Here is a 14,632-nt window from a genome sequence, read left to right as displayed (position 1 = left end):
GGACCCAACAAGGCTGTGACTTGTTCAAGGTCACCAAGCAAAATAGAGGTCAACCCATAAGTGTATTACTTCTTTTTAGTCTTGCTTTAGGGTATTTATCTGGAAATGGTTAACACAGAGTAGCTACCTCTTTCATATGGCTCCTTTAATTAAAAGTTCACCTTTTCACAGAAAAGGTGAAAATCAACAGGCTGGATCAGGCTTCTTGCCTCTCGTGGCCTTCATTAGAAAATTTCTACCAGTTGCTTGTATTACCCTAATAGGGGTACCTGCCTCCCTGGTGGCAGTGACCCAAATTGCAGGAATGGTGCCCAGGAGGGACTACCTAGCTCCTAGAAGGTATACCCAATGCCACTTTCTCTTCTGTGTCCATTGAAAACCTTGTAATCTGATCACAGTACTCTTTCAATCCACTACCAATCAATTGGATCTGGCTCTCAGGTTGAAACTCATTTGCTGTCCCTATAATAGAGGTCATACCTTGAAAAGACCAGTGACCTTCAGATCCACCTTACATTTCAGCATGTCTACACTGGTTATTAAATACTCTTTGGCTTCTCATTTTTACCACCAGCTGCTCATTAATCCAATTATAAGTTTCCTTCATCCAACCAAACTTCCTGCCGAGTGGCAGAACTCTCACAGTGATGCATTTGCCTTCAGTGATTAGACGGCCCAGTAGAAGATACTGTCTTGTTCAGACATCTCTGTAATTTAGACTTGACCTCACTCTGACAGTGCAACACCCAACATGTGCCCTGTGAACAGGCTCCAAGAGCCTCCTTCCCGGAAGGTTCACTGAGATTAGTTTCTGCCCTGCACTTGGAGCCCTGCCCCCTGGGTCTCTCTCCGGCCTCACCAGCAAGGCATTAGAGAGACTTCTGAATCATGTTTGACTGTGAAGGCAGTGCCTGGGCCCCTCATTTGAGTTTCTGGGTCCTGAACTGAGGCTGGCTCATTTGCTGGCAGGAGTGTCTGTCTCCGTATGGGAAGCCAGCCTCCCCATCTTCTTCATTAAGACCTCAGCCTCACTCAGCCTTGTTCTCAGCTGCCAGACGCACCAGCATGCCAGCAGGAAAAGTTCCATCAAGAAGGGGTCTGCTGCCTTCTGAAGGCAGGAAGGCCCCACTTTGCCTGCAAGACCGGACCTACAGCCTTCGTGGGACTTGTTCCAGGAGGGCCTTTAGAACACTCTGAGTTCTGATTCCAGGCCTCCAGGCAGAGTCTCAGGGTGGTGCCATCTGTAGCGCACACAAAGAGGGGGTGGAGCCCTTCTACCTCCTTGGCCGTTCTCATCAGTCTCCTGGGTGCATGTCACCAGCTCCCATGGCTCCAGGCTGCTCGGCAACACCCTGAGTTATGTTAGAGATATAATAATGAATTATACAATGGATTATACATAATTAATTTATAATAAAACACGCACACAATGGTTTAATTTATCCAAGTGAATGATGTACCACCCGCCAGATCCTGCTGGAATACATTCCCTAACTGACTGCTTCCTGATCTGGAGATGATGGCCAGCTGCCCTAGGGAGGGACCTTGGCCAGAGGAACCTGCCAAGTCTCAGACTCACTCCAGGCTACCTCTGGGGTATCTCCCATAGAAGGATAATCCTTCACTGCCTCTATTGTTGTTCTAGACCAGGGTACTCATGGGGGCTCGCTCCATACCTGGACTATTTGAAAATGGTTATTTTGTACCTTCCCCCAATCTTTCTTTCAGAGTATGGGAGATGCTTATATATTTATACTCGGCCATTCCTTCCTTCCTTCATTCACTCAAGTGTGTATTGAGTGCCTATTATGTGTCAGCCCCTGTCCTTGGCTCGATGCCAGCAAGTTAGCAAAGCACAAAGATTCTTGCCCTGGTGGAGCTTGCATTCTAGCAGAGGGAGACAGATGATAAATAGTAACCACAATGAATAAGTAAATTACGCAGTATGTTACACAGTGAAAGGTGCTAAGAAAAAGATAAAGCAGAGCAGGATAACTATGATCAGGTGTGATGCAGGCAGGCTGCAGTCTTAAACATGGTAGTTAGGGCAGGTCTTAGGGGAAAGTGGCAGCCTAGGAATTGCCAAGCCCTCCATGAACAGGGGGGAAAGGTACTTATGTGCCTACTCTGGGCTGTTTGGTTATCAGAACTTGCAGTAACATTCGTAACTTTTGGTTTCAGGTGTTCAGGATGTTATTGTTCCTGCTGCTGCTGCGGTTTCTGCCCCCCATTGAGGGGTCCCAGCGTGCTGAACCCATGTTCACTGCAGTCACCAGCTCGGTCCTGCCCCCTGACTATGACAGCAACCCCACCCAGCTCAACTATGGTGTGGCAGTCACCGATGTGGACCATGATGGAGATTTTGAGATCGTTGTGGCAGGGTAAGTGCCTCCTACCCTGAGTTTGACAGGTATATTAGTCAGCTTTTGCTGTGATAAGGCTGAGTAACAACCACCAAAAGCCAGTGGCTTGCAACAACACATATTCCCACCCATAGGTCTCAGCTGGGCTCAGCTGGGGCTCTAGTATGCCATGTCCTTGCCTTTTGCTATAGCAGGGAGAAGATGGAGCATGGATGGTTTTTCAGAAAGAGAATTTGAATACTCTGCTTCAAGGCATTCCCTTCATGTTTTTAAACTTCCTTAGTTATACAAGCATTACTTCCTTACCAGTGTAGACATCCCTACATAGGAGTGGCTTAAAGGTGACAATTATGATAGATTGGGATGCTCAAAGCTGCCTTTGCACAGTATCTTCCATAAGGCCAAGAAAACATTAATTGTCCACTTCAAAGAAGGGAGGAAGATGGGAATTCAGGGTAGCTAAACATCCTCTAAAGCATGCCTTGGTGCCCACTGTTCCCTTCTCTTCTGAGAAGCAACATTGCGTAGAAAGACAAGCATGTGATTTAGAGTCCAAATAGCTTGAGTTCATGCCCTAGATCTACAGCTTTCTAGTTGCATGACCTTAAGTCAATCCCTTACTCACTGAGATTCAGGTGTATCAGCTGGAGAAAGGGGAATAATCATAATGCTTTCTTGTCTTGAAGCCTCAATAGGGTATTGCATGTACCAGTGCATTGTCAATTCTGCCAGTTACCATGGATAGTTGTTATTTATGGATCTCTAATACATTCCAGGCACTGTGCTAAGCCTTTTTCAGAGGCATTGTTTTATTTAATCCTCCTGACAACACTATGAAGTACATATACAAGGAAAGGAAATTAGATGGTAAGCCACCTGCCCTAGTCAATGAAACAGGATGTGGATGGGTCAGGATTCGAACCCCTGGGCTTCCTAACTCTAAAGCTGCTGAACTACCGTTGTGCAAAGTTTTGTCATCACTTCAAAAATCAGCCGACCAGTGAAAACACAAGGGCATGTCAGCGTCATTCTGGGAGGCCCGAGCTTTTATGGCAGCACTGAAAAAAGTCACTGGCAGGTAACATTATTTGTAGCAGTTGCATGTAACAGTAGAAAGCACTGACCTTGGAATTGGAAGACCTGGTTTTAATTCTAACAATACCACTCAATAGTTGCGAACTTCATGTAAGTTACTTAGCTATGTGGTGCCTGCTTTCCTCATCTGTATAAGGTGCCTATTGAAGTCTACCCCCACCTACCACCCAGGGCAGTCGTGAGGATCAGGGGTGATGATGTGTAGAAAAGACACTTTGTAAAGCACACTTCTTCTTCCATTTATTCATTTCTTCTACCCTGTGAAGAGTAGAAGGTACCTGATTCTAGACCCTCCTAGAAGTCTGGATAAGTGCCCCATCCAGTGGAACTTTCTGTGATGACATAGATGTTCTGTGTTGGTGCTGTCCAATATGGTGTCCATTAGCCACATGGGACTGTTGAGCACTTGAAATGTGGCTACTGTGACTGAGGAACTGAATTTTTAATTTTATTTTATTTAAATAGCCACATTTAAATTAGCAAGGTTCTGGGTCTTAAGAAGGAAAAACTAAAGAGCAGAGTGTGCTAGAAAAAGGCAAATCAGAAGTGATTGTAGTGACCCTGTTGCCTGAGTGACCTGAGTAGGGTGGGGCCAAGCAGCTTGTCTGAATTCAGTGCTGTGACGGTCCAGTGTCTCTCTGAATCAGGGAGCAGCCCACCTCATCAAATCATTCCTCCCAGAGCCATGAGTCTCTGGTTAGACTTCGATGCATTTCTGAAATGTTCTAGTTGGCCCTGCCTCCTGTTAGGTGACAGCAGCCACCCCTGGTAGACCCTGGGAGTGACAGAGGATGGTGGGGCAACCATCCTTCCCTCCTGCTGGACCCTCCACAAGTTGCTGCTGTGGTCATGCCCTCCCTTCACCTTGGACGCTGGCTTCAAGTGCAGCTCTCCATCACACCCATCCTTTGACGTGCATGGGTTGTACTGCGTCTCCTGAACATGCAGCTTCATTCTTTCCAAGTGCAGGGCACTCATTTCATCTTCCCTTTCAATGAAGTCCCTCTCTCTCTCTCAAGAAACCTCAGGAATTTGCTTCTGTGTCCTCTGTGGTGGGGAGGCTAGACCGTCGTTTGTAGTCAGCTTAGAGTAAACCTTGTCTAGCTTGCTGCTTCCTGTGGGTCCTATATAGCACTTGGGAGTCATCCTCTGAAAACAAACCCCACACCATCCAGACTCTTCATCCTGAATCAGCCAGAGATCAGGGAAAGACTGTTCTCTTTAACGCCAGAGGAGGGTTGAGCCAGGTGGGCCCTGTCTGAGAAAGCTTGGGCTGCTGAGTGTTCTTCTGAAAGATGCTATTGCCCACCCGCAGCAAAGGAGAAGGCTTGCATGGAGGACAGGATGGCGAAATTGGGCAGCCTCCCAGCTCCAGGTCAGGCCTTTTTTGTGGCTGTTGTGAAGCATTGTGAATTCTCAGAGCATCAGAAAGACACATTCTAATTTAAGTACCAAATACATTCCAAAGACAAATATAACTTTTTATTATCTTCAGCGTAGGATGATTTGTCACTGTCTTCTTCTTTGGACTGGATAACCAAGGGTTGACTATGCAGACATATTTAAATCAGGACCTTGGGAGGTCATTTGGTCCACCCCTTGCCTTCCAATAAGGCCACACCTATAGTTCTTGGAGGCTCCATTTATTTAAAGCCTTCCAAGAGAACATGTGCAATCTTTTTGTAATCTAGCTCAATTATTTATGTCAAGAATCTGTTTGACAAATCTGAGTCCCTCATATTAGAGTTTAATAAGCCATGTCTTTTAACTTTTGTTTTGCTCTTGCCTTTGAAGATATAAACCAAGTGGTCACCATCCTTTCAAATAAAAGACAGCTAGGATCACTGCTCTGACTTTCATTCTCTGTGGACATGCCACATTTCTGGCTTTGACTCTTATTCTATTTCATCTATTCTGTACCCATAATTAACTCTGTTTCCTTCTCTATTTGATTGTAGACTCTGTTTAAGAATCATGCTGCAAGAGTTGAAATTTCAAAAAATTAAATGTGAATGCCTTTACCTGGGGCACCTGCGGTCCAGTTCATGACAGGCCCCCTCTGTATTATCTTATAGACCTTTCCACTAGCTGGTCCCTGAAGGCATTTACGTTTGCGACCCCAGGGATAATGGCTAGCTCTTCAGTTTATAAGGCGCCCCGTACCTGAACTTGTCTTAGATTTGTTGACCTTGTAGTGTGTCTGACTCGAGCCCTGTTGCTTTGAGTATTTACTCTTTGAATAGGTTTGTTTTGTTTTGCTTTTTTGGTATCCTCGTTCTGGGTATTGATGGTATTGATTTTGAGCATGTTGCTGGTGAGTTTGTGTTGTGTTTCAGTTTCTTGAGTTAATTGTGATGGAAGGCGTGTGTGCGTGCATCTGACTCTGGGAGGAGCAGAAAATGACCGCCCTTTGTTCTGCGGGGATGGGGGAGGGAAGGGGCTGGCTCTGCTCCTCTGCCACAGCTGGGCGAGTGCCTCTGCATATGGAGGGCTTATCTGCTGACCGGCAGGTGCTGATTGTGGTCTCTACACACAGTCTCCTCCCTGCGGGGTGAGGGGGGGGATTTGATCACCCCCGGAGACATCCGCACACGCACAGACCATTGAGGGTCTTCAGGACTCATTCCCTGGGTAAGTAAAAGGCTCAGTAGCTTCCCCTTTCCTCAGTGGAACTAAATACCAAATCTACAGTCTCACATCGTCTAGAAAGGAATTCCTGTTGGTGTCAATCTTGCACAATTCCTTTAGAGCAGCTTTTGTTTCCTGGGATATCCCCAGAGGTCTGAGATAACCCCCCTACCCTTTCAGTTTCCAAGAGAAGTTTTGCTCAAATGGAAAGATCATAGTGGTTGTAAAGTTTAAATCACGATTTAGATCAGTTTTTCTACACAGAGCATTCATTTGATAAAACCTTAACACATTCTTCACACTTGGAAGGGTTTCATTTAAAGGGATGCTACATATCATAAAGCAGTGTTTCATTTTGTCCTTAATTTTGCAACTGTGTAAGAAAACTTTTTAATTTACTAAAGTTAATTGAATTATTTAAAAGGCAAACCGTATTCAATTACCAGATTAATCATAATCATATAGGAGATATTTTTGCCATTATAAATAATAAGAACAATGATAAAGAATGAGATATTTATCTATGATTTAACCAAAGCAATATTTATGCATTTTATTGTAAGTATATATAGATGCGTGCAGCATATCTAGATATATATCATGTGTATGATAGATGGTAGATAGATAAGTAGATGTAGTATCCATATAAATATGTTTAGATATCGTAGTCTATGTGTATATATACATGTACACTTTTAACAAAATAGGAAAAAGAGTTTTGAACTTTCTGTCCTAAGTGTTGCTTTGTAAAAACATTTTAATGGATTTGATCATCAGTTTTGACAACTTTAAAACATTAGGTTATTTCATTCAGTTCAGTTTATCTTTCTCTTTTAATTTAAAATATATCTTACAATTTGATAACATGTACCTGTGTTTTGTTACCAAAAAATTCACACAATATAGGTGAAAGTAAAAATTCATCTTTAGCAACCCCTGCTCCAAGCACATGCCAGTCCTCTCCCAGAATAACAGTTGTCTTGAGTTTGGTGTTTGTACTTCGAGAAATTTCTGTCACATATATGTTCGTAAGTTACAATTATATCATTTTTGGAAGAGCCAAACAGATATGTATTGTTCCAAAACTTGCTTTTCTCACTGTACAGTATATTTATTGTTCATACATATAGATCTAGCTTATTTTTTTTAAGTTGTTTAGTGTGGATATACCACATCTGTTTTCCTACCCCTCAAGTGACATTTAAGCTGTCCCTAATCCGTGACCACTGCAAACAACACTGTAATGTACATCCTTAGCCACATGTGCAAATATTTCTCTGGGATAGATACCAATAGATACCAATAGATACCAATCAATATTGCCAAACTATTTCCAATCTCAATCTTTTCCTACTTATTCATAGCCTAGAAATAAAAGGTAAATTTGGGGATTATTGAATTCAACAGCTATTCAAGCCCCTACTATGTATACAACCCACATAGGCTCCAGGGTCTGAACTTAATCAATTTAGATCTAATAGTTCCCAGAAGGAAAAATAGGCCTATTCTACATCTGGAAAAGGAGCTGCTGCTGTTAAAAACCGGATTGAGGAACTTCAATACTTTCTGATTCAAACTGCTAAGAGGACTTCCTCTAAAGCCTTGTCTGCAAAAATATATTTCTTAAATGGTTCACCCTTAACCTCAAGATTCATTGTCGCTGGTATCATGGGAGAATGATTGCGGGGTGCCGGCTCTTCTGCTCTGGTTAAGCATGGACTACCCCTGATTTTGAATACTAATAAGACATGAACTGGAGCAGGAACCAGGGCTTTTAAACCCATTTTTAAGACTTTTCTAAAAAGGTTACTCAGCAGTGCGTGGCAGGTTTTCCAGAGATGGCTTTTTGCTGTATCTGAACTTCCTCTCCCCAGAAGCAGTGGGCAAAAATTCCACCCTATACACCAAGTCATACACTCTCCTGACAGCCTGAAGGTCTGAAGCCCCTTCGCAGTTACCCTGGCTACCCGCGCCCCTCCCCTGCAGAGGGAGGTGACAGAAGGTGTGGTAGGCAGAATAATAGCTTTCCAAAGATGTTGTGTCCTAATCCCCACAACCAATGAATATGTTACCTTACATGGCAAAAAGGACTGTGCAGATGTGATTAAGACCTTGAGATAGTGAGATTATCCTAGATTATCCAAGTGAGCCCAGTGTAATCACAGGGTCCTTTAAAGTGGAAAAAGGGAAGCAGAAGAGGAGGTCATAGTGTTGTGATGTGAGAAAGACTTAAACTTACCATTCCTGGCTTTGAGGAGGGAGGGAGGGGGTCACAGGTCAAGGAATATGGGTAGGCTTTAGAAGCTAGAGAAGGTAAGGAGATAGATTTACCCCTAGAGCTTCTAGAAGGGAATGTAGTCCTACCAACATGTTGATCTCAACACAGACCAGTGATGTACTTCTAACATACAGAAGTGTAAGATAATCAATTTGCATTGTTTTATGCTGCTAAGTTTGTGGTGAGTTGTTACAGCAGCAATAGGAAACTAATACATCAGATGCTTGGTGTGATTTTTCGGAGAGGAGATGGCCATCACCTCAGAGAATTTTACTAGTATTATTTTAACAATTTCATAGCAATAAAATAAATTCACCACCCTCAAGCATAGTATTTAAAAGAGTAAAAGAAGTTTACCACTAACGAAAGTATGATTTTTAATCAATGACCATCCCTTGTCTTAGGAACATGTGCGGTTTTAGGAAGAATCCCTAAAAAGCACACTTTGTTCCTTAGTGATCAATCACCTTAATTCACCAGGCAGTTCACTGTTTGACAGCTGGTGCCTTGGATGGTTGGAGGTGGGGAGAGGGATTCAGAGCTTTCAAAGATCTCATTGCCCAGTGGTGGGACAACACACTCAAACTGGGTGAGGTCAGAGGCGACTTGCACCCCTAGAGAGATGCAAGCATTCCAGGTTCCAGGAGGTCAGCAAGAGGTCGGCCAGGGCAGAGAGCACTTCCAGGTGAGAATCACAAAGGCCTTGGAGGGGGCATACGGGTGGCATCTGGAAGGACAGGTAGCATGCCAGTCCACGTAACGAGGGGACAATGTCCTCTCCAGGTCAAAGACAGCTTTAGGCTTACTTGGATTTTGTTGTTTGTTTGTTTTAAAAGTAATTTTTTTAAAAAAAGCATTTTAACAAAAAACTGATTTTCACATAGTGAAGAATATTTATAAAAAGCCATTCCAAAATAGTAATATCATTAAGACCCTAAAATTGCCTCTGCTGAAAAAGGCAAAGCTACTTTTAGTAGTCTGAGTTTTTCATCCATTCAGAAAGTGGATGTGTGCCCTGTCTCCAGTCACTTGAAGTCTCTCCTCTCCTGTCTTCTAAGTGGTGGGCTGGGTGGAAGGCCTTCCTCACCCCACTCCAGCCTCCAGATGTCACAGGCACAGGGCAGGCTGGAGGGGCAGCCGAGCCTCCCCACCCTTACACCCCTACAGCAGCAAGGGCGCTGCTCTCTCCCTCCTCCGCCTCCCCCAAACACATCTACACTTCTCTTTGCCATTTTCACTCCCAGCATCACTTCTGCTCTGGGGAGCCTGTCTGACCCCTGCCTCCCTCTCGCATTTTTCCTCACCCCTTCTCCCCGTTGCAACTGACCTGGTGAGTCATGTTCTTTCAAGAATGCTATGGTTATAACTTGATCTTCCCTCTGAAGAAGTAGTTAGTTTTGAGGTGCCGATACCTAGGAAAACATTCAATGATGTGAAAAGCTAAAATAGTCCCCAGTTGGGATTTTTGCCACGCCCTCCCCTTGTTTACCCTCAGCTGTTTTGCAGAGGGAAGTTATGAAAGGGCAGGGCGAACAACCTGCGTCTTGTATTTTACTTACAGCATCTCGTTTTAGTCATCACAGCAATCCACATGACATGTAGTATTTAACTGAGCCTCCGTCACACATTTTTTTTTCACATTTTAGCATCACTAAAATTGGGATGTGACCTACAATTGGCAGCTTGCAGTAGATTGGAAGTTTTTTCTTTCCTAGAGATACATACAATAATGGTGAGTCTTATCACTGATGACACCTTAGATTTGATGAAAGCGCTGTAGATAGTATTGTCTCATTTTGCACATGAGGAAACTGAGGCCCAGAGATCTGCTGAAAGTTATAGAGATGGTGAAAGATGAACTATTATTCTACATCTGCCCACTAAATTAAATGTGTTAATTATGTTGTTCAAATCATAATCTTTATTAATATTTTTTGCTCATTAACAACTGAGAGGTTTGGTTTGGAATCTCCTACTGCTGTAGTCCATTTCTTTCCGTAACTCTGTGTTGCTTTATTTTGAGTCCATTTTATTAGGTGTAGTTTTAGAATTCTTTTTTTATTATTCAAATATAATTGACGCATAACATAAGTTTCAGGTTTACAACATAATGACTCAATATTTGTGTGTATTGCAAAATGATGACCACAATAAATCTTAAAAATTCATATATTTTGCTGGTGAATGGAGACATTATTATGAAGTGACCCCATCTATTCCTAATTATGCTTTTGGCCTAATATTATTATTATGCCCTCTAGCATTTTATATTAGTTACAATATTAATATAGTTATAATTATTACATATAATAATATATTATAATTAATATAGCTAATATTATAACTATTCCATCTTTCTTTTTGTTAGTGTTTTCCAGGAACATCTTTTTTCATCCTTTTACTTTGAACTTTCCAAAATCCTTATGTTTTAGGTGTGTTTCTTGTGTGCAGCATGTATATAGCTTACGTTTCTTTTTTAACTATTTAACCAAGTCTATCCTCTCACTGATGAGTTCAGTCCATTCCATTTAATGGGAACATTAATATGTTTAAACTTGTTTCTCTCATTTGTTCAATTTTCATGTGTGCCATGCTTCTTTTCCTTTCTTGCTTTTTAAAAGATTGATTGAGGAGCTTTGGGTGGGGAGAGGAGAGAGGGGGATACTTGTTTTCTAAATCCTGTTTTTTGCCTCTAATTGATTTGGGATTTATACCCTCTTCTGTTCTTTCAGTGGCTTCTTTTGAAATTTTATGATGTCTATTTAACTTAACAAACTCTAAAATGATCTTAACTCCCTTCCATAACATTACAAGGACTTTACTCCTCTTTAACTCGTAAGCACCCCTTCCTGCCAAGCTTGCCCTTGGCAAACCCTACCACTTATGATTATTATTGTTGTTATTGTGATTGTCTAAAGGCAGTATTCTTAAGTGGGAACACTAGCTCTCTTCAAGAGTCCTGGGTTAATGTAGGATTCTAAGGTTCACCATCCTCACTATGCTACCAGCTCAAGAGTTAGTAATACTCTTCACAGTGCTCTGAGCCCCTTATTCCCATTTGTTTAGGTCCTTGCTGCCAGATATACTTTTGACTCCCTTTTTCTGTGGCGTAGTGGTTCTTAGGGATTTCCCTTAACTTTGTGAGCCCAGTAATACATTAAAAATATGTTGTATCTGGAACCTACTTGTTTTGTAGTGATAGGGTCCTTCAGCAGTCTATCATATGGATAGAAACAGAAGTCTGGAGTTGTCGATGATTTAGGATCTCCAAAGCTTCTTTTTCTATTACTAAGAGGACTTGGGAGGGTATGCACAGCTAAAGGAAATAGTATTTAAGAGGTTCTCCCCTTACCTGTTCAGAGATGCTTAAACTCACTTCTTGCAAAATAGAAAGAGCTCTACAGCATGGGAGATTTGGGTGTGAGATGGAGAGGGGTAAGGATGTGTGTGGGGGGAGAGAAGCACATTCAGTAAGCCACAGGCACTCAGGAAGTCAGGCCAGACCCTTGGACTGTGCCTCTCTGAAGGAGCAGGAAGAGTCAAGATCAAAGTCATCTCCAGCATAGATGATACCATCAAAGTCACCAGTGTTTAGCTATGCCAACCAAGGAAATGTGTGACTATACATCAAAAAGGACCTCCTTCCCCCTCAGCAGCCATCTTTCCGTATTGTTTATAGAGTAGAGTTACAGACATATGAACTCATGGACAGCTCCCCAGTGTGTTTTGGTATGCCCTAGTGCTGTAGACGCTCTGTATGCTGGCCATGAATGGGCAATGGGAAGATAAACAGGCTAATGAGGATTCTCCCTGGTTGGGAGCTATCCTGGAGAGCAGCATTGCATTGGTCATGTAGAATAGGGTAGCAAAATCTTCTCTTTGGATTTCCACACCACCTTTGTTCCTTCTTTTGGGATAAACATTCCCTCTCCTCTGGAGAAATATTCTTTTTTTTTTTTAAACATTTTTTTTTCAACGTTTATTTATTTTTGGGACAGAGAGAGACACAGCATGAATGGGGGAGGGGCAGAGAGAGAGGGAGACACAGAATCGGAAACAGGCTCCAGGCTCTGAGCCATCAGCCCAGAGCCCGACGCAGGGCTCGAACTCCCGGACCGCAAGATCGTGACCTGGCTGAAGTCGGACGCTTAACCGACTGCGCCACCCAGGCGCCCCTGGAGAAATATTCTAATCACAGGATCCTGTGGGGCTGCCAGTCAATAGTCTGGGGTTCCCTGTGGCCTAAGACTGTCCAATCAGTCTTAGATTGGACTGAGATTTTCCATCCTGAATCAAAGAAGGAAAGCTCTACCTTGCTCTTGGATCATGAGTTGTAAGGATATATCAGCAAACTACTATGAATATATCCACGTCCCCCACCCCATGGAGGAACCTGAGAGAACAAAGATGAAACTCAGAGAGAAAAAGAGGAGAGAATCCTGGGGCATTAACGCCCTGATTCCTGTCCCTGAGACTCCCAGACCTATGGGACTCCTGCACCTCTACTTCAGTTCTGGAAGCACCTTTTTACCTCCAATAAATTTTCCTCTAGAGTCTTTTTTCTAGAGTGACTTTTCTTATGCCAAAACTAATGACTTATAAATCTAGACAAAGCAGCCCTTTTGCAGGCTAGAGCAAGCACCCTGTCTGATGCTGTGTTGCAAACCAGACCATAACCGTCCCTAGTCCCAAAATAGACCCTATGGCTATCTAGTCAAAGAGAAGATCCTCAAGAATACATAAGAACAGTTGATGATCTGTGATCAGTGTTAACTTATGTTTCTGAAGGAGTTTTTGCCAGGTGGTAGGATTGAGAGGGTAACTCAAGCCAAAGAAATATCACAATGTTATTTAACTAAGCAGTAAATGTTCTATATACACAATTGTATCAAGGATTCTTTTTTTTTTTTTTTTTTTTTAATTTTTTTTTTTCAACGTTTATTTATTTTTGGGACAGAGAGAGACAGAGCATGAACGGGGGAGGGTCAGAGAGAGAGGGAGACACAGAATCGGAAACAGGCTCCAGGCTCTGAGCCATCAGCCCAGAGCCCGATGCGGGGCTCAAACTCACGGACCGCGAGATCGTGACCTGGCTGAAGTCGGACGCTTAACCGACTGCGCCACCCAGGCACCCCTCAAGGATTCTTTTTAAAATTTCCCTTCTCACATCAAATTGCTAACCGCTAAGGGCAGGAACTTTCTCTTTTCCATCTGTGCACCGATAGTGCCTAGCATGTAGTCAGTGTTCAGTGAATGAATGACATGAAATAAGCAGGGGTCTTATGGATGGATGGAGGGTCTTGGGTTAGAGAGTTAATGAAAATAATAAACATTAGGTATACTCAGAAGTGATTGATTCAAGGACCTTAGTCTTGAGAGCAACATCAGTAAATTCAATAAAAATATCCTACATGCCTACCTTACATGTGCATAGCTGTGTGCTCAGTTCTTTGGCAGATACAAGAATATAGTCCCTTCCTTCAAACCATCTTTCTTGTAAGAAAGATAAGGCACATATGGAAATAACAGAGCAGAATGTCATATGAGCTATAGAAAAGAAACTCACTCCTTGGCTGGCACATTTATCAGGTGTATCTTCCCAGTGAATACTCCAGTTTTTCCAGTTTCCTATCAACACTGAATTTCATCTGAGGTTGTAGTAATAAGGCTCTTTCTCCCCTGTATGGAATTCCACTATGGTGTCATAGGTTTGATCTTCTGTTACTCATTATAGCCAAGGTCCCTGTGTTCATTTCCCTTTCATTAAACCACAATAATTGTTTGTTGACAGAGTAGTCCCAAGAAACTGACAGCATCATTGAGCCTCCAGTCCTGGTTCTTCCTGGTTCCTGTCTAACAGCTCAAAGTCAGTGAAATTCTCTAGAATGCACCACTAACCAGTCATACAAATTCCAACCTTGTTTTTCTTTTAAACATTTACTTTTTCATCAGTAATCTGTTGTCTGTGTTCTTCCCTCCAAGCCACATAAAGCAAAGTGTGGAAGAAGAAGGAGGCAGTCATTTCCTCCCAATTCCCTACAAACAAGATGGGCCATAATTCTAGTTCTTCCAGTACTTTTTCAAGTTGCTTCCTTATCCTGGGAAGCTCTGGCTACACCAGGCTATAGCCAAAGCTGCACTCTCCCACTTCCCATCAGCCTTTGTTCCATCTGGGCTGGCCTGGGAAGGCCTTGGTGAAGCCATTTCAGCACCTGGTTCCTGGACAGCACCAGAGCCCTGGAGCAAGTCCACAGGCTGAACTATGTCA

General features: G+C 42.8%; 1 protein-coding gene across 4 annotated transcripts in view; it reads left to right on the top strand.

Moving 5' to 3' along the window:
• CRTAC1 (cartilage acidic protein 1) overlaps positions 1-14,632 on the top strand; it is a 158,693-nt gene that overhangs the window by 16,579 nt on the left and 127,482 nt on the right. For all 4 annotated transcript variants that reach the window (XM_043597191.1, XM_043597188.1, XM_043597190.1 and 1 more), the window contains exon 2: positions 2,182-2,381. In XM_043597191.1, coding sequence (XP_043453126.1) covers positions 2,182-2,381 — 200 coding nt within the window. The remainder of the gene's footprint in view (positions 1-2,181; positions 2,382-14,632) is intronic.

This window comes from Prionailurus bengalensis, chromosome D2 (assembly GCF_016509475.1).
Source record: "Prionailurus bengalensis isolate Pbe53 chromosome D2, Fcat_Pben_1.1_paternal_pri, whole genome shotgun sequence".
NCBI lineage: Eukaryota > Metazoa > Chordata > Mammalia > Carnivora > Felidae > Prionailurus > Prionailurus bengalensis.
This window is presented reverse-complemented; position numbering and strand designations above follow the sequence as displayed.